Here is a 24,919-nt window from a genome sequence, read left to right on the forward strand (position 1 = left end):
CCGCTCTCGGCCTCGCTCCGGTGTCCTGGGAGTAGACCCGGCCTGAAGCCCTGGAGTCCCCAGCGTGCAGGCGGACGGACAGGCCGGAGGCAGGGAGCCCGGGCGGTGTCCGTGGCGGTCGGACAGGGAAGCCGCCCTCCCGCGGTCCTGCCATCGGTGCTCAGCTCCGCCGTGCCGCGCGCGGGGCACCGGGCCCTGCGCGCGTCCGCCGCCTCTGTCCACGATCCTTCACCCCTGGCCTGCCAGTCTGGGATCTTCCTGGGGAGTAACCAGGAATCCCTCAAGCACTCTGCTGGGAGGATGGAGCCTTGTTAACAGAAGGCAGTACGGACGGCCTTGGACTCTCAGGGCCGAAAGGGTCCTTAGCGACGCCGTACCCCTCGTGGTGGCTTCGAGGCTGGGGAAGCCCCAGCTCTCGCGGAGGTAACACCTACGGAGGCAGAGGCCGGCTGGAAATGTTCAGCGTGTTACAGACACCAGGTCCAGCTAGTCCCTCGTTCTGCTGGGCTGCTGAAAGTTCTGCGTGGCACCTTAATGCTGACTTGTCCGGCTACACTGTCAACATTGCTTAAAAACGCAGTGCAAGACGGACACCAAGGCTGAAAATTATCTATATGCTGAGGCTAAAGGATATATGTGACCAGTAGAGTATGGGTCTAAGAAATTAGACTTTGGAGTGTCTTTTTCATTAAAAACTTCTTTTTAAATTTCATCTTTTCTCTTGGAAATCATTGTAGACTTATAAAAATTACAAAAATAGTACAGAGCAGAGAAGCACATGGGAAAAGGTGTCCAACACCACCAGCCAGTAGCCAAGTACAAAATACACCTGCAATGAGATATCACTAGATGCCTACTAGAATGGCTAAAATAAAAAATACCAATATTACTAACTGCTGAGAAACTGGGTTTTCGTCTACTGCTGGTGGAAATGTTAAAAGGTACAGCCACTCTGAAAATCTGGCAGTTTCTCAAAAAGTTAAACCTGCACTGCACTGCTGGGCACGTATCCTAGAGAAATGAAAACTTATTTTCACTCGAAACCATAAAGATTTTGTTACTTTATTTCTACTTGCCAAGAAATGGAAACAGCCCAGATGTCTCTTGAGGAGTGAGTGTTTAAACAGACTGGCATGTTGGTTCCATGGAATGCCACCCAGCAGTGAAACAGTTGCTGTTGATCCCACTCAGCAACTTAGGTAGGTCTCAAGGGCAAGTGTTCCACTTAGCATTCTGGAAGAGAAAGTATCGCGATGGAGAGCAAATCAGTGTTGCTGAGGTTTGGGGACAGTGGAGCTTGGGGACAGCGGAGCGGAGATTGGTTATGAATAAAGGTAGAGCAGGAGGGACGTCTTCGTGGCAGTGGAACAGTTCAGGAATCGGCGGTGGGTATGTGGGTGGCAAACGCTCATGGAATTTTGTACAGAGGCAGCAAGAGAATGACTCAGACTGATAACGCCCGTGGGCTAGTTTATTGTGCTATACTTGGCTTGGGTCATGCACCACAGCGTATAAGATGTCGCCATTGAGGAAAGTCGAGTGATAGGTGCACGTGATCTCTGTACTATTTTTCAACTTCTTGTGTTTATAATTATTTCAAAATAAAGGGTGAAAGAAATCCTATGCCATTCAGTTATATTCCTTGATGTTAGTATCTTACATATTAACACGACTGTAGGAGACTAGAAAGTATCCGATTTGCAGACCCAAATATCTTGTACTTCTGTCTTATCTGTGTCTCTACCAATCTCTCAATCAAGGTCACTCAGATATTTCCAGTTCTAGCCCAGGGGTCAGGAAATCATGGCCTGAAGACCAGATCTGGCCCCCAGTATTTCTGACTAAAGTCTTACTGGGACACAGCCACACTCTCATCTATAGCTTTTTTGAGCGTTTGAGAGACCTTATGGCTTTCAGAGCTTTCAAATGTACCTCCTTGCTGTTACAAAGTTTGCTAAACCATGTTCTAGCCTCCCCCTCTCCTTATTTGTAACTTCTTTGTTAGTGAGGAAGCTGCTCTCATGAGCCATAGTTTATCCAGTTATTTGCGGAGTCCTAGAGCGCCTGTGAAATAGCCTCAGGACTGCTAACTGATACCACTGTGAAAACACACTTACCAATGGTAGTGCGGTGTCTGCGTGCCCCGCTTTTGTCTTTGTCTTTAGTTCATAGTTACACGTTGTTTTCCAGTTAGTAGGCTCTCCGCATTTATTATGTTACTACTTTGTAAAGCGGTTGAGCTCATATGATTTGGTTTGCATTTCCACTTGGAATCTCCCCGCCTCTTTTGTTTATCTTTTGAGTAGGAATCACAAATATGTTTCTAAGAGTCACAGCAGTTAGATTTTGCAGTGCCGCTCTCCCCCGCCCCGGCCCTCGGTCCGTTTTCCCTGTGGAGCTCCAGCCCACCCCGCAGTAGCCGGTCTCATTCGTTTCTGCTTCATCTTTTGTTTGCTTTGCACAGGCAGCAGATACTTGCATATTGCTGCGAGAATATCAATAACAGAATGCACTTTTTTGTTTTTATCCAAGTTGACTTCCTAGCATTATTCTACGAGAATAATAATCTTGTATTCTACAAGATTAATAAGCTTAAATCGTTTAATAGCTTAACTATCATAGCTGTAACTGACATTTATGGTTAATTTCTGTGTATTATTTTACCTAATTCTCATTATAGCCTAAGAAGTAGAACTATTATGTCCATTTTGTAGATGAGGAAACCGAAGCTTAGATGTTACATAACTTGCCCAAAGTCACACAGTTATAATGTAATGTAATTGTTCTATTTAGGGTTTGCTTGATGACAAGGACAAAATCCCCTTCACACTAGCTCATATTAAAAAGATAGCTTTAGGGTAAGGACACGGGAGTAGTATGAAAAAGAGAGCAGATTCAGTTCCTCTTTTTATTCATAGCATCTGCCCCAGTGTTCCCCACCTCTCAGCTTTGCCTTGCATGTGGCTTTGACCTACTCTTTGCCTTTCCTGTCAGTTCATTATTCCTGAGCCACCTCTGTTGCTTGTATATCCAGGTGCACAGAGAATCCGCCTAGGTGCCTCCCCTTCAGGTTCTTTGGCAGCTTTAGAGGGGGCTGTGCAATATGTTCGTTGTTCAGAGGACTAATATTTCCTTTGAAAATATATAACAGCCACTTTTGAAATATTGAAGTCAGGTGAGGAGAGGTGGCATCATAAAGTGTTTCAAAAAAGAATGAATGCACATATAGGATGATACGATGCACCCTGGTTCCCGTCGTCCAGCTACAACAGACGTGAATATTTTCTGAATCTTCTTGTACCTGTCACTAGCCCCTCTGTTTTGTTCTCCTACTGGAGCAAATGTAAAGACAATCCCGGCTGTCTTATCATTTAATCTGTAAACACCTCTCGAAACCACCTCCTCTTGGTTTCAGTGATGCATTAATACGTCTGATGTTTTCTTGTTTTCCTGTCTTAGTCCTTGATGTCACTCAGATTCCGTTTCAGGCTCACTGCCTTTGTTTGCTCCTTGTTGCCCTGGTTTAGTGTCCTGGTATCATAACCACCATCTGTGCTAACGATGTCCAGATCTGTTTTCCCACTGTGAACTTCTTGTCTTCTGAATCTCAGACTTGAAAATTGAGGTGCCCACGTGGTGTGCAATAGGTATTTCTGATGCTCAGTTCCTCAATCTCCATTTCTTTCTCCATTACTCTCTGCCTCAGGTAGAGTCACTTCCTAGACACCTAGACTGGAAATCTCGCTATAATCCCAGGCCGGCTGCAGTCCCCCAAGCCCCTCCCATGGCATCTGATCCCTCCGTATTTAAGATCCGTTCTGACATGGGCCCTCGTCTCCGGCCCCATTGCTCAGCAGTGGTCTGTGCCCCGTCATTTCTTACCTTCTCCCCCGATTCTCACTTACCACGCTTAAACTTGTCCTCCGTGGACTTAACTGCTATTTGTCCACGTTCAAAAGCTCCAGTTCAAGTCCATTTGTTTGGTAACTGTGTGACTTACACAAGTTACTGAGCTTCTCTATGTTTTGGGTTCTTCATCTGTAAAGTGTGGGTGAACTATGCCCCATGGAGACACTGCCACTGTTAAGTAACTCTGTATATGTGGGGTGCTTAGGATAGAACCAGGCACGTGGAAAGCCCCGCAAAACCAACATGAGATGTTTATTGCTGCTATTAGCAAAGTGACTGCCAGAGCTATCTGTGTGGGTCCTCTGTTTTAAAGCTGCAGAATTTCCCACCTGGAGTTGGAGTTGGGGTGGAAATTGTCCAGTTGCCTTCCCTGGGATTTGTTCCAAGTTACACTCCGAACAGCAACGCAGGAGTGTGCCTGCTTTCCCGGTGCGCTGTCTACGCAGCACGTTAGCGAGATCCTTCTGTGATAGTACCGCGTTGTAAGATTCTTATCCAAGTGACCCAGATACTGCTTATTTTTATTTATATTACATTAGATTGGGCAACAAAAGCTTATGAAAATTCTCAGGAAGTTCATAGACTCCAGAGACTGCGGAGAAACACTGGATTGAAAAGAAACTTCGAAGCCAGCTTTTTGCCACTTCTCTTTTTTTTTTTTTTGAAGGCGAGGCAGCCCTTGGTTGACCTCACAGATTGCAAGGCCCTTGTCAGCTTACAATCCCTTATTTTTTATCTTTTACGCCTACAGCACCTGGTCTTCCTAGGTGGTCTCCCATCCAGGTACTCACCGGGCCCCACCCTGCTCAGCTTGCGAGATCGGACGGGATTGGGCTTGTTCAGTGTGGCATGGCCATAGACTTTTTTTTTTAAGTAAGAAAAGATGTACTTAGTCATCAAATTGATTTCTGTGTTTTTGGGCCTAGGTGAAATGACAATGGATGCTATCTTGGCGCGATTGAAACTGCTGAATCCAGACGACCTCAGAAAAGAGATTGTCAAAGCTGGATTGAAATGTGGACCTATCACCTCGACCACAAGGTTCATTTTTGAGAAAAAATTGGCTCAGGCTCTGTTAGAGCATGGAGGAGCACCGCCTTCACACCCTCTCGACCAGGACAGCGCAGGCGCCACCACGCTCAGCCAGGGCACACAAAGGAGTTTGAAGTCTGTGGTAGGGAGCCTGGCCGAGCAGCCCAGCTTTTCTGAAGACCGGGATTTCGGTTATGGCGTGGGCTTGAATCCTCCAGAGGAAGAAGACCTGACGTCAAAGACCTGCCCAGTGCCCTTCAGTGCTGCGGCTCAGGTCAATGGCCACAGAGCCATGGTGCGGGCCTCTGCCGAGCCGCCTCTGTACTACGGAGTGTGCCCTGCGTACGAGGACGCCCCGGCGAGAAATGGTAACGTACCAGGCGCCAGTGGCGTTTCTTATCGGGGGCGGCGGGAGCGCGCATGGACAGCTGGGGTGAGGCGATTTTAGAATCTCAGACGACAGAGACGAAAGAATCATTTAATCACCACACTCCATCCAAAGTAACCAATATTGGCATTTTTATGTAGAACTCACCTAAAATTTTTTTAAAATCTGTGGATATTTTTAAATTAAGAAAATTGGATTCTGTGAGGTGTACTTCACTTACAAATATTTCGGCTGGCCACAGTTTCTTAACTAACCGTCTGCCTCCTTTTTTTCTTTTTCAACATAACCTGACCACCTTTTATGTTAATGAATGTAAATGGCCAGTGAAGGTACGAATAATTTTCAACGCCAAAGGATCGCAGTTTGAAACAAGACCAAAATGGCATTGGAAAGAAGTAATGGAAACTTGATGTCGATTAGAGTATCGGAGATTGCACAGTCGTTACTATTACGTATCATTTGTGACAGCGCCCCAAAATAGGAGAGTAGTTAGACATGTTATGTCTCTTGAGTAGAATGGAATATTATTCAACCACAAAACTTTTTAGAGAAGATGTAATGACACTGGATATGGTCATGATGCAATTTATTTTTGTTTTTAATCTCTGTTAGTATAAAAGGTACTTTTCAAAAATATATATATACACACAGTATAGGAAATGTGAAATTTCTTTCTCTTCCCTATTCAACTTTTACTAGGAATAACTACTCCATAACTGCCTCTGGGTGTGTGTTTGTGTGTGTGTATCATTTTTATTTTAGTAAAAATGGTAAGAAGTGTCGGGTCAGAAGGTATGCATTTTTAAAACTGAAAGCTAGCGTCCTCCCAAAGGTGTTACCATTCATCGTGCACGAGAGAGTGACTTTTCCATCCTGTCTACAGTATAGCAAACTACCTAGAAAGGGAGAACAGGTGTCTTGTTTCTGTCTGTCAGTCATTCTGCATGTTATCGAACTCCGCTTTATGTCTCTTGAATAAGGGAAATCTCTATCTTGTGTTAGGTCGATACGTCTTTTATGTGCTTATACTCCGTATGTATGTATTTGATGAATTGCTTGGTCATATCTATTGACCGTTTTTACTGGGCAGTGGGCATTACCATTCTTCTGTTATAGCAGTTAAAATTTTTTTCTCCTGTTCTGTCGTTTGTATTTTATGTCTATATGAGAGACTCATGCAGAACTTATGCTCGTTCCCCTACAGAACCAGACCATAGACATGACAGATTATTTATCCTGTAGGAAAATATATATATATATATATTTTTTTTTTTTTTTTTAAGCAGGCAAAGAATTTTATTAATCTTTGTTTCAAACTTTATTCCCAGGCTTCTTCACCTTAATTAGCTGCAAAGAATGATTTGTGTATAAGCAAAAACTGAAAAGAGCTGTGGTGTCCAAGGGGCTTGGGCTTAGAAATTAATAATACAGATGAGATTTTATCAGATCCACGAAAAAATTTTTAAAAGCAGTCGTAATATAAAATAGCTCCCAGTAACTTCTTCAAGTTTTATTTTCTTCGGAAGTTGACTCAGTTCAGGTTGCTTCATTCTTGGAAGCCTCATCAAAATTCTCCACAAGGTCTGGAACTTCATCTTCATCATCCTCTCCGGTAGCTAGGGGTGCTTTTCCACCTGCAGATTGTTGGGGCAGAGCTTCAGCCAGTCTCCGTAAACTGGTCAGACTGTCTACACCAAGCTGGCGTAAGATGCTGGGCAGCATTTCTGTCAGCTGCTTGGTCTCCGCGTCGCCTGTAAGGGTGAAAGTGTTTGCTGCCAGAGATGTCTGAACGTCAGAGTTGTCACAGTGGATCTCGGTTCCTTGGTTTGTGAACACACTCATCTCTTCCATTCCAGAGGTGTTGTTTGCCCTTAACTTCTTTAAGGAGAACTGAAGTTTTTTATCATCTGCTGTAGCTGTTCTGTGAACCCCCTTCTTTCTGCGAGCAGTTCCTTTCCCACCCATGCGCACTGGTGCCTGCGGCTTGGCACGTTTCTCCTGGTTCGTGATAGTTTCTGTCATGTTGTTGGAGAGGAAACAGGGCCGCACGGGGGCCTGGGCTTGGCGCTCAGAGGGTCTTTGGCAGACCAGCTGAGAATAAGCACACACGCGGGATCTTTCATATTTTTATGTGCTCTCTATTCTGTAAGTTCTGTTCTTATATAATCAGAATTTTCTAATTTGTTTGTTTTAGTTATTACCATTCTTTATTTAGACTTTCGATACATATTTTTTTCTTCTTAAAGAAGTTCCTCCAACATTTCCTGTAATGCTGGCTTGGTGGTCATGAACTCCTTTAACTTTTTCTTGTCTGGGAAGCTCTTTATCGGTCCTGGATTCTAAATGATAGCTTTGCTGGGTAGAGTCATCTTGGTCGTAGGTCCTGGATGACTCTACCAAGCCCTCTTTGTGCCAAGCCCTCTGGCCTGCAAAGTTTCTGTTGAGAAATCTGCTCACAGTCTTATGGGCGTTCCCTTGTATGTAACTAATTGCTTTTCTCTTGCTGTTTTTAAGATCCTGTCTTTGAATTTAACCCTTGGCGTTTTAATTATGGTGTGTCTTGGTGTGGGCCTCTTTGGGTTCATCTTGTTTGAGACTCTCTGAGCTTCCTGGGGTTGTATGTCTATTTCCGCTGCCAAGTTAGGGAAGTTTTCTGTCATCGTTTCTTCAAATAGGTTTCGGTTCCTTTCTCTCGTCTCCTTCGGGGACCCCTGCGATGTGATGTGGATGTTGGTATGCTTGACGTTGTCCCAGAGGCTTCTTAAACTATCTTCATTTATTTGGATTCTTTTTTTCTTGTTGCCGTTCTGGGCGAGTGCCCTCTGCTACCCCGTCATCTATGTCACTGATTCGATCCTCCAGTTCATCCACTCTTGAGTCCCTCCGATGTGCTCTTTATCTAAGATATTGTATTCTTCATTTATGACTGGCTCCCTATTATGTTTTCCATCTTCATTATGTGTGTGTTTTATCTCTTTGTTAAAGTTTTCGCTGAGATCATATACTCTTTACCTAAGTTTCTTGACCATCCTCAGAACCAGTGTTTTGAGCTCTGCATCTGGTAGACTGCTGTCTCCATTTTGGTGAATTCTTTTTCTGGAGCTTTGTTCTTTTCTTTTATGTGGAACATGCTGCTTTGTCTCCCCATTTTGGCTGCCTCCCTGTGTCTGCTTCTGTGTATTAGGTAGGGCTCCTAAGTCTCCCGGCCTTAGTAGAGTGGTTCTATGTAGTGTCCTGTGGGACCCCTTGGCACAGACCTGGGAGGGGCCCAGCTGCAGGCCAGGTTCAGCTGCAACCTGTGCACCTCTAGGACCACCTGGTAGGAGTCACCAAGCAGGGGTGGCTCCACAGTATAGTGGTTAGCATGGCTGCTTTGCACGCAGAAGGTCCTGGGTTTGCGCCCCAGGTGGAGCCATACCCCGCATGCGCCAGGCCCCCTGAGTGCGCCAGGGGTGCCAGGCCCTGGGTGCACGCCGCGTGCATGTGCGAGGGGACACCCGCCTTTAGAGATCCAGTTCTTAAGGGGAAACGGCAACATCCATGGGTCAGGGGTGGAAGTGGTGGGGGGATTAAAGAAGGGGGAAAAAAAAGAGTCACCAAGCAACCCACAGACGGCTGCCACGCGTGCTGGGCTTACAGGTGCGTCGAGGGGCCAGGTCGGAAACCGAGGCTGGCGGCCACCAGTGCAGGGCGTGGGGCTGCTCAGCAAGAGTACGGGGCGCAGTGAGGCCAGATGCTGCCTCTTTGAGTTTTCTGAGCCTTTGAGAGATTTATGAACGTTCGCAGCAAGAGCCAAGGCAGTCTGTTTGTGTGGAAGAAATCACTGGAAGTGGCTTGCATGGGCCCACGTGTTGGGAAGGGCAGGGTCTCAGGGAGTCCCTTGGACGAAGGGACCTGTGTTATCCAGATTGTGTCGCCTGCATCTGCAGGCGGGGAGCATGTAGTACTCAACAGAGGACCAGTGGCTTCTGCCTGTACCTCTGACCAGGAGCAAACTGCCCCTCCAGCCCTGGCCCCGAAGCCCGACGACTCAGCACCTCCCCACGTGTCCCTGGCGCCCCTCGAGCAGCTGCCCCGGCACGGGAGCTCAGAGCGGCGAGTCCACCAGCGAGTAAGGCCAGCGGGCCCCGAAGAGGAAGGTCCCTGCTTCCTGCAGCCCTCCTCTCCCTCAGCCGCACACCGGAGGCGGCGGGGACTTCTCTTCCCAACACTGGACCCCTGGGCTGGGGAGCCTGCTGTGTGGCCGGGACCCCTCGCTCCTCAGGTGGGGGAAGTGGCTCTGCAGCCACGACAGCCCTCCTGGTTCTCGAATGCCACACGTGGATCTGGGACCGGGCCGTTCTGTGTCTGCCCCTCCTGCTGTTTCGAGGTGGCCTGTTATTCGAGGTGACCTAGTTGTAGGGCTTCCGTTCAGCCAGACCTCTGGTGACCCGCGTACTGGTTGCTCTGTAGCTTCGTCGTAATCGTGGGGCGGTCGCTAGAGGAGGCATGTGCAGCCACTGCCTTTGGCTCCGTCTGGAACTCTCTCTTCACGTTCACAGTTTTTAACTTGCTTTTCTTTTGTTATTTTTATTTAGATCAAAATCCATGGATTTATTTTTTAGTATGGAATAGTATATAAAATTATATGCATGTGTAAAATATGTATCATGTTATTTATGTTCACACACATAGATAATCAAGTTTATTATGTTCTTTTAGCTAGGTAAGGCCATTTTTCTTCAAAACTAAAAATTTGGAATATTAATAAGAAAATGAGACGACTGGATAGCAGCTATTTACTGTTAAACATGGGGCCTTCAGGAGCGTGTGAGTGACGACGGCTCCAGTGACTTATCTTTACTTTCCTATTGTTACTCTTGCCACACAGAAAGGATTCATGTTTACGAAGATAAGAAGGAAGCATTGCAAGCTGTCAAAATGATCAAAGGCTCCCGATTTAAAGCTTTTTCCAGCAGAGAAGATGCTGAGAAATTTGCTAGAGGAATTAGTGATTATTTCCCTTCCCCAGGCAAAGCCTCTTTACCACTGTCTCCTGTGAAAATAGCGCCAGTCTTCGGCAGCGACGGGTTGCAAGGTAAACCGCAGCCCGCATCGGGGCGCCCTGTCACGTTTCCCCACAGGGTTTTGTGTCATCTCTCTTGATATGGCGATTCGTTTTCTCCGCTTTTGAGAGAAGTCCGGTTTGCCAGGAAGGGAAGGCCCCTCTGGGGAGCAGCAGAAGAGGATGGGTTGCGGGTCAGTTCTGGGAGGAGTGGGGACCATGAGGGTGGAGGCAGTGGGGGCGAGCAGGCCGGTCAGCTGCTCTCGGCCTTGAAGTTGACGAGGCCGTGGGAGAAGCAGCCGAGAGTCTGCCGTGGCCCACTCTGTTCGCCCACTGTTTCCCTCTCCCCGCTGCCCATCGGGTTCAGGGCCTTTTCGATGCTGAGCCCAGTCCATTTCCCACCTGGAGCTCCACCTGCTTTGAGCGGACGACTCGGCAGAAGTTGGGCTTGCCCGCAGGACCCGTCTAGGCAGACATCTGACCACTCCGACTCCCACAGCGTGCTCTCGTGAGGGGCCTTAATGTCGGCCCGACCTCAGGCTTGTCCCCTCTTGGAGCTCAGTGGTCCTTCTAGGCTTGCTGGGGTTCCAGAGGGAGGCCCTCCCCTTGGGGACATTTGGCCACCAGTCAAGAGTCCCGTCTGCCTCCTGTCTTCTGTTCCCTAACTTGGCCTGACAGGGAAACCAGGGTGATTTCAAACACACAGCTTCCATCTTCGCAGTTTGTGACGATTTCCCTCAGGAAGCCGGCTCTCACACTTTCTCAGGTGTCGTGATTAAACCAGCAGAAGTCCCTCTCGCCTCACTGCCTTTGCGGGAAAGCTCCATGTGCTTCGAACGGCTTCTGGGTGTGCTGGCGGCCACGTGTCCTTGTCCCTCCTCCACCGGCTGAGCTCGACACCCCTTCTCAAAGCCTTTTCCCGGATGGAGTCCCATCGAGTCTTTGCTCACGTGCTACAGCAGCGCGTTGGTGCCGCCACTGTAGGCTGGGACTTCATCCCTCTGTACTGTCATTGTTTCTTGTTGTTACTCCCAGCCAGATCGTAAGCCTCTGGGAGAGAGTTTTATCGCCCTCAGTGTAGCACGTAGGGGAAAATGTTTGTGAGATTAAATGTTCCTTAACTCCGTCTCTCGTAACAGATGGCTTGTATTCACTTGAGTCAGAAGCAGTAAACAGAGAGAGAGCGAACAGTTACAAAAACCCCCGCACGCAAGACCTCACAGCCAAACTGCGGAAGGCCGTGGAGCAGGGAGAAGAAGACGCCTTTTCCCACCTCATCTGGAGTAATCCCCGGTACCTGATCGGGTCAGGGGACAACCCAACCATCGTGCAGGTGAGCTTGCCTCCCGCGTCGGGAGCATCGAGACCGGGTGACAGAAACGAAGCTCAGGATCTGTGGTTCTCCTTCAGGAGGGATGCAGGTACAACGTCATGCATGTTGCTGCCAAGGAGAATCAGGCTTCCATCTGCCAGCTGACCCTCGAGACGCTGGAAGACCCCGACTTCATGCGGCTCATGTACCCGGATGACGCCCCAGGCATGCTGCAGAAGCGCATCTGCTACGTCCTCGACCTGTACCTGAACACACCCGACAAAGTGGTGAGTGAGTGTGCCCTCGTCCCTGCCCCGGCGGAGGTCACGGCCAGTCTCACGGTGTGCCTGGAGGAGTAGGTACTATGTCCCTGCACCGTGCCAGTGCGTGTGGAGGGGCAGGGAAGACACGTTCGTGGAGCCCAGAGAGCTCAGAACGATGGTTAGAAAACAAGACCCCCTCACACTAGCGGTCGCCTCACCAGGCAGTGCACGTGGGTCTCAGCCCAGACAGTGCTGCTCGAAGGACACTGCCCTCCCAACCTTTGTCAGGAGAGGCCCAGTGAAAGCCAAAATCTCAAGAGAGGTTAAAAATGTTTTGGTGCAGTCTGGAGCAGGGGGCAAGGGCTGACTTAGAGATGTCTCCTGGCATAAGACCATGCAGGTCACCTGCTGGGTGCACGGAGCTGAGAGCATGGGTGCGGGAGTGAGCCCATCCGGAGTCTCGGCACCTAGCAGAAAGCTGAGGAGACGGCAGCCGTGGCCGCGGGGGCAGCTGGTGGACTGCACGGCCGCGTTTCTGGCTCCGTCGATGTGAATGGGACCCATGGGGACGGCTACATTGGAGCCCGTGGCCATCTGACCAAGGGCGCCTGGAGGTGGTCGGCTCCCCGGCTCTTGGGCTCGAGCGCACTGGGGCCCTCAGCCCACTGGTCTGCAGGAAGCAGTTACAGGTGCCGCTGTGGGGTGCCCGGGAAGGGTACCGCCAAAGGCGAGTGGAGCATTGAGAAGCATTGTAGAGTCCAGAGTGGAGAGTCTGGTTCAGGGGCCCCCAACCCCTGGACCACCACCAGCCCATGGTCTGTTAGGAACCAGACCGCACAACAGGAGGTGAGTGGCGGGCAGGTGAGCGAAGCTTCATCTGTATCTGCAGCCGCTCCCCAGTGCCAGCAACCCCGCCTCAGCTCCGCCTGGGATCACCAGGCCTTAGATTCTCATAGGAGCACCGGTTCCTAGTGCCAAAAAGGTTGGGGACCACTGGTCTAGTTTATGGTGCTATTTGCTGGCGAGAGTTCTCTTTAAGTACAGACCAATTTCAAAGACATTGCTTTATTCTGGATGTTGCCTTCATCTATTTATTTCGCTTTTTAGCACTGATTATAAGATGTTGTAGAGGCTCTGAATTACTGAATCCACTGTTTACTGAGCAGGCGACATGCCATGGCTCGGTCGTAAGCTCTCCACTAGACCTGGGCCCCCAGGCACTAGGTACATGGTGACTAGGGCATGGTGCTGGGCTCAAGCCCTGGCATGAAGTGAACACGTAGTAGCATGCTAGTTACTGTTCATTTATGAAAAGTGTCTTTTTATGACCTTTTGTTTTTGAGGGTTTTGTGGGTTTTTTTCAAAATCTGTATTTTCATTGTATAGCAACCTTGGAAACAAAGGGGTGTAAATTAGAAATCAGTGTTCTTCCTCTGTGCCTCTTAGGGCTACGACACACCGCTGCATTTTGCTTGTAAGTTTGGGAACGTAGATGTGGTCAACGTGCTATCTTCACACCCTTTGATTGTAAAAGACCCCCGGAATAAATATGATAAAACACCTGAAGACGTAAGTACCTATTAAAATGCTGTTACTGTATAGTGTCAGAAACGAAACTATATAAAATTACAGTTAAGATCCTAGCTACTGTGAAGTCACAAGTAACTCTTGACTGTAAATTTGTTGGTTGCCTCATGGGCACACCTCAGAACCCTGACTGCTGAGTAAGATGCTCTCTGTGAAGGAGATGCTTCTGTACAGCCAGGACAGAAGGAACTGTCCCAGTTTGCAGATTTTATTTTCCTGAAATTGGTGGTCAGTCGTTCTTAACAGCTCACAGTTTTTTATCAAGTTCCTTCTGTACACACCTCAGTTGACTAGAGTCAAAGAGAACAGAGGAGATGGTGGTGATGATGGCGGTGGTGGTGATGGTGATGGCGGTGGTGGTGGTGGTGGTGGTGGTGGTGGTGGTGGTGGTGATGGTGATGGCGATGGCGATGGCAATGGTGGTGGTGATGGCGATGGCAGTGGTGGTGGTGATGGCGATGGTGATGGTGGTGATGTTGAAAACAGCTGACAAGTTCAGCTCCGTATGCACCAAGTGCTGTCCTAAGCTCCTCCCTCCTCCCATCTGTTCTCACCTGACCTATACAAACCGTTTGAAGCAGCCCTGGTCATGATCTGTACTGGCAGTTGAGCAAAACGTGCCTTAGAGAGGGCAGAGGTGCGTCTGTGCCTGTGAAGGGGAGAGGGAGGTGGACTGAGCATCCATCAGAACTGTTAGCTGACCTGGACCTGCCTGCCCTTTGGAAATAGGTTCTTTTCTGTAGTTGCTATGGTTACATAAGTAGTGCCACTTTCTGTTTAAAGTTTAGAATACACATAAACAAAACAATAAAATTTAGAAAATTATACAACTCAGAAATTACTGTTATTTTGCATGTATCTGACGCAGAGTTTTTTGTGTGTGCATGTGTATGTACATTTTTTCAGTATACAGTGCCATTTGGTAACATGTTTTAAGCATTTGACAACTCTCAGTCAGTTACAGACTTAAATACTTAGTTGCACTATTCACAGGATATACTGTACAATTGTGTTGCATTTTGTTTCTCACAGGCTGGTAGGAGATGGTAATTTTGTGATTCTTTCTTTATTTAAAGAACATTGGCTTTTTATTTTCTAGCAGAAATGTTCTTGTCACTACAATTCTTCAAGGGCTAACAAAGTTGATGCCTGTATTTGCAAAAAAGAAACATTTGCTTTCGTGCTAGACAGGCGTTCTGTTTCCAGCCGCCAGACGGCAGCAGCTCCCGGGCAGCGGGACTCAGGAGAAGTGCAAGCGTCTGTCGCCGGCTGACCCGGTAGTGTGCAGCAGGGTCCCTTTCCTTGGCAGAAAAGCAGAAAGTGTCGAATAGCATGAAGAGAGAAGATGAATTCCCCATCCTCTCAGAGTTTTTCTTCTCGTCGTGGTCTCTTAAGCTGGTCCAAAACATTCTAGAAGGAAGATTATTTTCTTCAACACATGTTTTTTGATTGTGGGTTTTATGAAATGTTCAGTGTTAGATACTGACTGTCCTTGTATGGTTGACTTTAAAACTTGCTTTTATAAAATCTCATTGATTAGAAAATTAAGATATAGTGTTCACTTTTTTTCTAAATAGGTCATTTGCGAAAGAAGCAAAAATAAATCCGTGGAACTGAAGGAGCGGATTAGAGAATATTTAAAGGGTAAGGTAGGCGTCGTGCCTGGACGTTGGGGTCCCTTGTTGGGGAGGCCCTGGCTGTGCTCTGGGAGCAAAGCGGAGGGTCGCAGGTCAGCCCCGCTCAGAAGGCCTCAGGTCACCCTGCTTCCTGGCCTCCCACCCCAGTCCCTGCGTTTTCGTGCACTTTCTCCTTTGAACCTTGACCTTCCGTGGGAGACCAAGTTGCCCTCACCCCTTAACCTCTGGGGCCGCTCCCGCAGCCGGTGTATCTGTTCCCTTCTCAGACAGAAGCGAATGGAGGGGCCACGCCCAAGCTCCTGGGCAAAGCGGGGCTGTTCCCCTGGCCCTCCAGCGGCCACACCGTGACCTGGCTGCTCAGGTCGGGAGGCCCACTGCCACTCCCTGGGGCCTCGCTCCTCCTGGCAGGAGCGTGTGGGCTGTGGCTTCGGGACTGTGAATATGGCTGGTTTCAGAACACGCCTTTGCCACCGTCTTCCTCTGTTGTTTCCTGGGAGTTTCAGAGGATGGCAGCAAAAGTGCCTGCCCTTGTCGCTTGTAGCCAGAGGACTGGTCGGCCCGCTTGACATTGCAGCAAATACCTTTCTTCTCTGAGTGTCCTTTCTGATCCAAATCCCTGTTGGTCTCCATTTAAAGCAGGAGTCAGCAGATGCTGCTGCCACCTCCTGCCTTTGTAAATGGTTTGATTGGGACATGACAGCCTGGCTATGCACTGTCCCCTGAGCGTCCCTGCTGCCCCTTCCGTGGCCTCACTGCACTGCCTATGCGCTTTCTGGACTTCACATAGAGGGTTTTGTGATCCCAGGCCTCTTAGCAACGTGTGCTCAGTGATGTCACATTGGAGCATACAAAAGGGGCGGGGTCGGATGTCAGCTCCGTGGTGCTCAGGCACGCGGTGCTCAGGCTCCTGCCGTGCGCTGGTCTCGTTCGCCCAGGTCCCACGTCTCGGTCCTTCTGAGTGCCTGGGGGTGAGGAGCTGTTCGTTGCCCACCTTCTTTCTTTTTTTCCTTTCTTTTCTCCCAGCAGACGAGGGGTGTGGGGCCCCTTAGAGGAGGGGTGTGGGGTTCAGCCCTGCCTTCCGGCCTTCTCGCCTCCCTCATGGCATCGCTCGCAAGGCCCGTGCCGTGAGGAGCGTGCTGTCCCGCAGGCTGTTCACTGGGTGCCGCGCACCCCCACCACGGGGAACGGCCGTCGAAGCCGGTTCCTGTAGCCCTGGCGTGTGTCCTCCTTCCAGGCCACTTCTACGTGCCGCTCCTGAGAGCCGAGGACACGTCCTCCCCGGTGATCGGGGAGCTGTGGTCTTCAGACCAGACGGCTGAGGCCTCTCACACCAGCCATGGAGCGGGCGGCCCCAGAGACCCCGTTCTGACCCTCAGCGCCTTCGCGGGGCCCCTGAGTCCAGCCAAGGTGAGCTGGTGTGGGGGCTTCTACGACCAGCCTCTGGCTGTCCCCACCGAGTGCTGGGTGTGCCAGCCTCTTCGTTGTGCTTGGTCTTCGAGACCAGGTCTCAGGAGACCCCAGCGAGTTAGTGACAAGGCTCAAAATGCTTGCTGGAGATACAAGTGTCTTGACGTGTTCCTCACTTGCTAGCCAGGGCAGATGTGGTAATGAGTGCATGCTTCAAAGAAGCGACATTTCCCTGGGCTAACCCTCCCTATGTCATCGTCACCCAGTTCTCTCGTTAGTGTTGATGGCCCATCTCACTGGCCCTTGCCAATCTAGCTGGGCTGTCCTTTCCAATATTCTTGGACTTGTCACTACAGAACTTCCGTTAGCAAATTCTGAAGTTCATATTCTAGACTGAGATGTTTCATACTTTGAACTGTATGTAATTTTTTTTCTTATGGAAAAAATTTTAGATAGTTACCTGCAGCTATAAAAACATTTTCAGAAATAAGCGATACCATTTAGGATTAGATGCTGCATGAAACATGAAACTCTAGTAAGAGCAACTTAAAAACGTTTTTTTCTTACGCGTGATGGGATAATGACTGAGGCTCTGTTGGTGGTAGCTCTGTATTGTGTTCCTTGGGGTCTCCTGGGGCAGCTCTGGCCCTCACTGCCCAGCCGGGGCTGCAGGAAGAGAGAAAGGCCGCTCACTCTTCCTCGCCCCCGTCACCTCAGGCATTCTGCGGCCCCCGGGTCTCAGCTCCCGGCCAGGCAGGCATGTTGCCTGGGGTGCGTTGGGGAGTGAGGGGGAATGCCGGGGGTGGGGGGCGCCCAGGTGACTGTGATGCTGCTTCTACTTTTCATTTGCCTGGCAACTCGGATTCACAGCGGAGCCCAACATTTTTTCTCTCCACAGGCAGAAGATTTTCGCAGACTCTGGAAAACGCCGCCTCGAGAGAAAGCAGGCTTCTTTCACAGCGTCAGGAAATCAGATCCGGAAAGAGGCATCGAGAGAGTGGGAAGGTACAGGCAGGGCGTCGCAGGGCTGATGAGCTGAGCGCTGAAGTCATTCTGCGTGCTGTGCTCTTGTGTGGACTGGGGCGGGAACTCTAAGCACTGCGCCTTCGGAGTGCTAGTTCCTAGAGTGCTGCAGCCTTTTCCTGAGGGTCTGAAGCCTTGCACCCACACACATGCCTCAGTCCTCCCAAGGGAAGGGCAGTCATGCAGCCTGTGTCTGAGGGATGTGACAGTGTCACAGATGAGGTGCCTTCCGTTGGGTGCTTGACAATGAAGAAGGAAATAGAACATGAGACTCAGGTGTAGCTAGAAACTGTTAGTTTTAAAAAAAACTCTGAAAAGCATATTTTCTACAGTCGAGAAGCTAAATTACAGTGTAATCAAATAAAGCATCACTGAATTGTTTTAGAATTTTTTCTGAAAATAATGTGCCCACTTTTGGGTTTACAACTTGAACCCGAAAAGGCCTTCTAAATTTTCTTTGTGCCTGCCCAAAACCAGAATCACATCTAACTTTATGTGATTCTTTCATGAAAACCTAAAGGTCCGTCGTATTTTGCTGTTTGACCTTTTACCTTTGAGGTCTGTCGGTTTGAGGTCCCCCTCCGTCCCCATGGCTGGTTCACTCCATCGTGACAGGTCGATGAGTGAACTGCTCGGCTTCACCCTGTCGGGCAAGCAGTGCTTTAGAAAACGGAGAGAACCGATTTAGTCCCCAGTTCAGGATAAAATAAAATCGTAACCAAGATTCCAGCACTAAATTGCTGTTTCCCGTGACAGCAGTTCTGTGTTTTTGTTCCCATTTCCCAGCTGATCACATGTGCTTTGTCCTCGCAGGGAGCTGGCTCACGAGCTAGGGTACCCCTGGGTCGAGTACTGGGACTTTCTGGGCTGCTTTGTCGATCTGTCTTCCCACGAGGGCCTGCGGAGGCTGGAGGAGTATCTGGCGCAGCAGGAAGTGGGCGGGAAGGCCCAACGAGACCGGGGAGGAAACGAGGCCTGTCTTCAGAACACCTGTGCTTTCGGTGAGGACACGGGTGGCTGAGCGCTCCTGGGACCCAGACCCCATCCTGCAACTGCGGACCAAGAGCTGGTCCCTGCGAACACGCAAACGCTTGTTGCTCCCTTTTGCGCCCCGACGTCCCAGCAGATGGGACAGGGGCCTGCTCTTGACCTCGGCCCCTCCTTCCCGTTTTTTGGCCCTCATTGGGGGAGCTGGGCCCACAGGCTCGGACCCGTTCGCAGGGTCTTGCTCGCTCTTTCCAGAGCAGTCTCTGAGCAGGAGACTTTGAGAAGGGGCGTGCGGCTGAGCGGAGTGCGCCCCGCGGACTCCCAGCCGTGCCCTGAAGGGCTGCTCCCTCTCGCTCCCTCCCTCCCAGGCTGTCGCAGGAAGGGCAGCAATTCCATCTCCGTGGGGGCGTTTCTGGACGAGGGTGATGACATGAGCCTGGAGGAGGTGAAAAATAGGCAGAACACAGCCCGAAACAACACCCCGCCCGCAGTCGGTGCTTGCAGAGATTTGGGGTGCAACATCTTTCCCTCGGAGCAGAGGACAGACCGCATAGAGGCCTCGGCGCCAGCCAGTCCCCACAGCAGCAGGAACGGGTTTTGCGGCCCCCCGAGCGGCGGCGAGACTCCGGGTGGGGAGAGACCGGAGGCCCTGAGCGCGGCGGGCGCCCTCGTGTCGCCTGTCCCCGGCCTGACTGCCGAGTTCGGTAAACTCGGTTTGCAGACTCGAGGAAGTAGCTGTCCTAAGGCACCAAATCACACCGTGCAAACTGGAGACGAGGAGGCCCCGACGTCAAGAATAGACGCAGAAAGAGACCTGTTAGGACCTCCTGATGCTGACAGACTCGGCAGCAGCCAAATAAGGACAGACAGTGACACGTCGGCGGGAATCGCTAAAACATGCCTGAGTCCCTCCAGTCCTGGGCGTGAGCCCCAGCACGGCTGCAGCTCTGTGTCCGCAGAGCCCTTGGAGACCCCCAGCACGAGGGAGCCCGTCCAGAGGCTCTTCCTTTTTGGGTATGAATCGCGGGGGGGGGTGCTCCTCATGTGTGACACTGTAAGACCGGGGCGTGTGCTCGCGGGTGACGCTGTCAGATAAGCGTGTGCTCACCGGTGACGCTGTTTTCTTACAAAGGGAAATAGCAGGGCTGCGTTTCCACAGCAGGGTCAGCACGTCCTCTCCGCTGCCGTAGCCTCGGCAGCCCCCACAGCTCGCTGACGTTGAGGTGGCGGTGATGGGCTGCGGTGACGTGTGTCTGCACGCCGTTCTGTCCTGTGCTGAGGTCTTGAGGATGCAGTGGTGCCGGCTTCTGTGTCTGTGGTCACAGCATCTCCGCACCCCCTTTTTTTCTGCCTCCTAGAGAGGAGCCGTCAAAACTGGACCGGGACGTTCTGGCAGCCCTGGAGTGTGCCGACGTGGACCCACGGCAGTACCCCGCCGTGCACAGGTGGAGAAGCGCCGTCCTGCGCTACTCGCCCTCTGACAGGCAGAGGTACCGGTGGGGCCCCGGACAGGCTGCCTCGCGGCACCGTGGGTGGTTTCCGGGATGTCCTGCCCGACTCGGCATGTGCTGGCTCGCTGCGGACTCGGGCACAGCTGCCACCAGGCTAGCGTGGCGCGCCCCCAACCTCAGAGGCAAGGGCTGCAGAGGGGTGGAGAGCTGCTGCTGCAAGTGAGGGGTGCGGGGCGGACGCCCCTGGGACTCCGGTCAGGGCTGCGTGAGCTCCTGTCGGAACTCAGTGGCTCTTCGTCTTCAGGGCCTATGGTCCCGAGGTCCAAGGGGCCTCTCCTTGGAGTGGCAGCCATCCCTCGGGGCTTGGCAGGAGCCCAAGTCCCGCCGTGACCTCTGCCCCCTGGCCCATCTCTCCGTCCGTGCTGACACACCTTTCTTGGTTCCCTCAGTTGGCCGAGCCCTGCGGTAAAAGGGAAGATGACGTCTCAGCTGCCAGAGGTTGGTCGCCCACAGAGCTGCAGCCCAGGGAGGAGTGGCCACGTGAGGGGCAGCCCCAGGAAGCCTGGCCCGCACTCCCCTGGTGTGGGCAGCCCGGGGCGCTACAGCCCTGCCAACGGGGGGTGGTGCGCCTGGCCCAGCTGGCACCCCCGGAGAGCTGGCGTGCGCTCCGGGGCCCTCGGGTCGTTTTTAAAGAAAGAAGGGTAATGTGTTTATTGCTAAAGTTCACAGAAAAGAACATAATCTGATTACTTTATTAATCCTCATTTTGAGAGTAAAAAATTTTTGGAAAATGCGGATGTTCTGTATAAAGTTCAGATTTCCGATATTTTAGAAGATGAGAGCAAACTCAGACACAGACGTTCTGAAGGCCTTCACCGTGGTGGTGACAGGCTTCAGGTCTCCATTCCTGGGTGCGCGTGTGACCGATGGGTACCAGGGCACTCGTGGTCACTGTGAAATCCGGGTGCGACCCCGAGTCAGGTTTGGCCGTGGCGGCAGCGCTCCAACTCGGTTCTGAGTGAAACAGATGAATTTTGTGACGTTTTCCTTTTCTGGGAGGGTCTTTGATTTTTTAGTTGAAAAATCCTCTTCTTGCCACTTGATGCCAGTTGGCGAGACAAATTGAAAAGATGGTGTCAGGGTAAATGAGCTTTGCCTGTCTTAGACTTGCAGCGATGCTTACAGTGGGGTCATTAAAAACATTTAAATTAGTGACCGAAAGATAAAACTAGCTTTCCTCTTGGAAGAAGTCTTATAGCCATTGGAACTCACGTGAATAGTCACGAGACGCAGCCGCCACCACTAAGGCGCGTTTCCTTTTCACTGTCACCTGTCAGTGTACTTTGTGCCGTTGCCATGGGGGGAGGGGGGTCGTGGGATGCTCTGCATTTGGCCCCTGGTTCTGAAGTTATCCCACATTTTAGGATTCCTTTCGGTTGGATTTCCTTTATGAGAGTGTCGCATTTTAGTGTGGAAACTAGAGTGTTTTTGACAGGGTTGAGTCCCGGTTCGGTTACCTGAGTGTGGTTTAGTTTGGCCTCCCCTGGACCTTAACCTCCGCAGGGCGTGTGTGCACCCTGTGCCGCGGCTGACACCCAAGGCCAGGCCACATGCTGAGGGCTGGTTCCTTCCAGGTGCTCCACGCCACTGCTCACACACACGGCATTCTGAGTGCTCCAGCGTCACATCCAAGTGAAAAACCAGCAGCGCTTCTGCTGACTTCAGTGCCTTTTGTATATCGTTTGCATTTTCTGACTTTGCTTTTTGATAATATAGGGAGATACTACGTAGGCATGAGACTCTTTCATTCACAATAAGTCTTTTCACATAACAAGAGACAGGTCAGGAGTATGAGAATCAAAATTCAGAGTTTAAAATGCAAAAGGTTGTTACACAAGGTGTTTTCACTTGTAGCGTAGCAGACAATTTAGATCTATAAGACAGAAAGTACCTTCTGTTGTAAAAACCAATGGCATTTTAAACAGGCGTCTTTGTTCTCGAAATCAGGCTACAGGTGTTATATTCATAGTGCTGATGTTTTCCCTTAAAATCTTACCCTATTGTCGTGTATGTTGTAAATATTCAGATGGAAATTAAAAGTGTTTTTGCCCTGATTTTGCAGACTGCTGTTCTTGTTTTCTGAAGTTTTAGGCCTTTGACTATTTTTCCATTTGTTGTACCAGGCGGCCTGAGTCCTGGTGATTGTGTTGTCACGTGTCCTACGGTGATTTTTGTGTTCTTTTAAAACCAATTAATGGATATTTTTAAAAACCACAGGGATAATTCCAAGATTCCAGAAAGACCTCTCACCTGTGACCGGGCAAAATGCCCTTAGTAAAATTTTGAGCAGTGTTTCGGTGAAACAGTGGTCTACTTGCTATTTCAGGCCCCTTTCATTCCTAACAGTTGTGAAAACTTTCTGGCACCAGTTAAAATGGCATAAATTTCATAACCGTCCTTTGAAACGGGAAGCCTGTCTTGTGACGTTAACAGATGGTGTGTCATTTCTTCAGCTCGAAAGAGGTGCAGTGAGCTGCCGTGTGGTGCAGGGGAGGCAGGCAGTGAGGCGAGTGCGCGCCACATGTGGCAAAAACCAGAGACCGCGTGGGCAGGTCCTTAGTGGTCGCTAGATGCTTCCAGAGGAAGTGACGGGCTGTGCGGCAGCTACCACTTAGGTGTGGTTTCAGGCAGGGTTGTCGCTGTCTGACTTCCTGGGCCAGCTTGCTCACTGGGCTGTGCAAGGCACATGCTCCTTGTGTGGCACTGACATTTCGCATCTGTCCACAAATCCCCGGACGCTTCTTAGTTTACAGGTTGCACTCAGGTCCCTTCCTCAGCTGTCTCAAAAACAAGTGTCTTGGAATAAACAGCAACATAACAGGAGGAGCTGTTGCTTCCACCGGTGTCCGCTCAGGCTCCCTCATGTTACGTGGGTCCCACTGTGCCATTTCACTTTGGGCAAACTTAGGATGTTGTTACCCACACTTCAAAAGTTCTTTACCGGTGTCCGCTCAGGCTCCCTCACGTTACGTGGGTCCCACTGTGCCATTTCGTTTTGGCCAAACTTACTTAGGATGTTGTTACCCACACTTCAAAAGTTCTTAGTCACCTTGTGCCATAGTTCCCGTCATGTCACTGGGCCCCTGGGACGGACCCCGTCCAGACACCCTGCTCACGCTGCTTGACTGCCTCCCCCTGCTTGGGCTCCTTTCTGGTTCCTAAAATGCTGCCTATTGCAAAGTTCAAGTGTGAAGGGCAGAAGTGCCACCAGGAAGGCGGGCCGGGTCTTCAGTGGGCAGGCCTGAGGGGACAGGGAAGGGACCCGCCACTTCCACTTCAGGCCCTGTAGGTCGGGGGTTCCTTCACTTCCCGGCCTCACCGCACTCAGGCCGTGCGTGATGCCACCCGTACTTACGTGGTTTCGGGAGCTGGCACAGGCCCTGGCTCACTTGTCAAAAACTACTAGGACATGGTGCACAGTTGCTGCTTCTAGAAAACCATCTTTCTGTCGAGCTCACTGTCCGGGGTCAGGGCCTCTCACCGAGGCCCCTGGTGGCAGCTCTCTGGCTAAGCCACCAGCCCTGGGTACACAAAACACTGCAGAAAAGCGCTTTCTGCTGAAACTATTCCAGCCAGTTTGGGGCTGCTATTTGTCATGCTGTACAGGCTTCCTGTTTTCTTTAAAACACTCACAATGAGAACTTTGAAAAACCAGTAAAATAAAACTTTATTTTGTAGTTATTTCCAAGTTAACAGAAATGGATCAAATATCTCAGTTGCACTGATCACAGCAGAAAATGTCCATAACCACTTCGCAGAAATTGTAGGGTTTTTGGTAAATTAACAGAATACTTATGATGGACATGTCGTGTCTAAATGTTTTCATCCATAAGCATAAAAGATTAACAGCTAGAGGCAAACAAAGATTCAGCCATCAGCTGGATATTTTAAACAGGACCCTCTCCCCCTGGCCCCCACCACCTGCCTGGGTGCCCATGTCCGCAAAGGCCTTGAAGACACGTGAGTTCAGATGCAGTAGCATCAGGGGTGCGTAACTCCGGAGCGAGGAATCGGTTTTCAGAAAAGAACCCAGGTGAGGAAAGTCTTTAACATAAGTGACGAGAGGATCTTACAAAAAGAACGTACGAAGCAAAGACATTAGGATGGAAGCGCCGGGCCCTCCTGACGCCCTCAGCCTGATGGGCTCGCTGCCTCTTGCGGTCGCGGTCCTGGCCACAGGCCCCGGTGCACACCTGCAGGGCCCCGCGGGGCCTCCACCCCCACAGGCCCATCCTAGTAGGTGAGCCTGGGGCAGAGGACCTGGGGAGACCCGGCAGCGGGGCCCGAGCGCCCCCTGCCACTCTGGGCAGGAGGATGACGATGTGCCGTGTGGCAGGTGTTTCCACTCCGCAGCCTCATCCTGGAGAAACAGCGACCGCAGTGCCACCTGCGGACGGAAGGCAGGGGACACGGCCCTTGTTCCCGGCTCCCGCAGCAGAGCCAGGCACTGGCCTCGCAGCGGCCTCAGGAGCGGGAAATCTTGTCGGGAGGCATGAAGCCCGTGTCCCCAAGAGCCCTGAGTGCCACTCGGCCATCAGGCCGGACCACCAGGTGGGTGATGCTGCCATTGTTGAGGGAGAGACGGAGCCAGCCTTCCGGAGGGAACTGCAGCGCCCTGCGGGGGGGAGAGGGCAGTGTGACCATGGCGGGTCTGACAGCCCCAGCCCAAAGGCCTCAGGGCGCTTTGTGGGGCTGGGACTGACCTCGGGAAGGGGGTCCTCACCCCCGCCCTGCCTTCCAAGCACAGGGTTTGTCAGGGCGACGCCAACCCAGTAGTGGGATGAGGGGCAGTGACGGCACAACGAAGACCTGCGCACGA

At 50.9% G+C, this 24,919-nt stretch overlaps 2 protein-coding genes and 2 pseudogenes across 3 annotated transcripts in view; 1 reads left to right on the plus strand and 3 right to left on the minus strand.

Moving 5' to 3' along the window:
• Nucleotides 1-72: 72 nt before the first annotated feature.
• ANKLE2 (ankyrin repeat and LEM domain containing 2) lies at nt 73-22,154 on the plus strand. The gene is made up of 13 exons (XM_006909961.3): nt 73-1,199; nt 4,836-5,309; nt 10,200-10,406; nt 11,513-11,706; nt 11,784-11,972; nt 13,395-13,517; nt 15,113-15,179; nt 16,407-16,579; nt 17,478-17,584; nt 18,416-18,603; nt 18,958-19,603; nt 19,948-20,079; nt 20,490-22,154. Exons 1-13 carry the CDS (start codon nt 1,145-1,147, stop codon nt 20,743-20,745), a joined length of 2,811 nt encoding a protein of 936 aa, XP_006910023.1. The 5' UTR covers nt 73-1,144; the 3' UTR covers nt 20,746-22,154.
• LOC112478417 lies at nt 4,652-4,770 on the minus strand (annotated as a pseudogene).
• Nucleotides 6,621-10,192, minus strand: LOC112478355 (annotated as a pseudogene).
• A 1,588-nt stretch (nt 22,155-23,742) lies between the features above and the next one.
• The window catches only part of PGAM5 (PGAM family member 5, mitochondrial serine/threonine protein phosphatase), a 7,511-nt gene continuing 6,334 nt past the window's right edge, over nt 23,743-24,919 (minus strand). For both annotated transcript variants that reach the window (XM_025045459.1, XM_025045458.1), the window contains exon 6: nt 23,743-24,715. In XM_025045459.1, the coding sequence (XP_024901227.1) occupies nt 24,565-24,715 (151 nt within the window). In that variant the 3' untranslated portion in view covers nt 23,743-24,564. The remainder of the gene's footprint in view (nt 24,716-24,919) is intronic.

Source organism: Pteropus alecto, unplaced genomic scaffold (genome assembly GCF_000325575.1).
Source record: "Pteropus alecto unplaced genomic scaffold, ASM32557v1 scaffold213, whole genome shotgun sequence".
Taxonomy (NCBI): domain Eukaryota; kingdom Metazoa; phylum Chordata; class Mammalia; order Chiroptera; family Pteropodidae; genus Pteropus; species Pteropus alecto.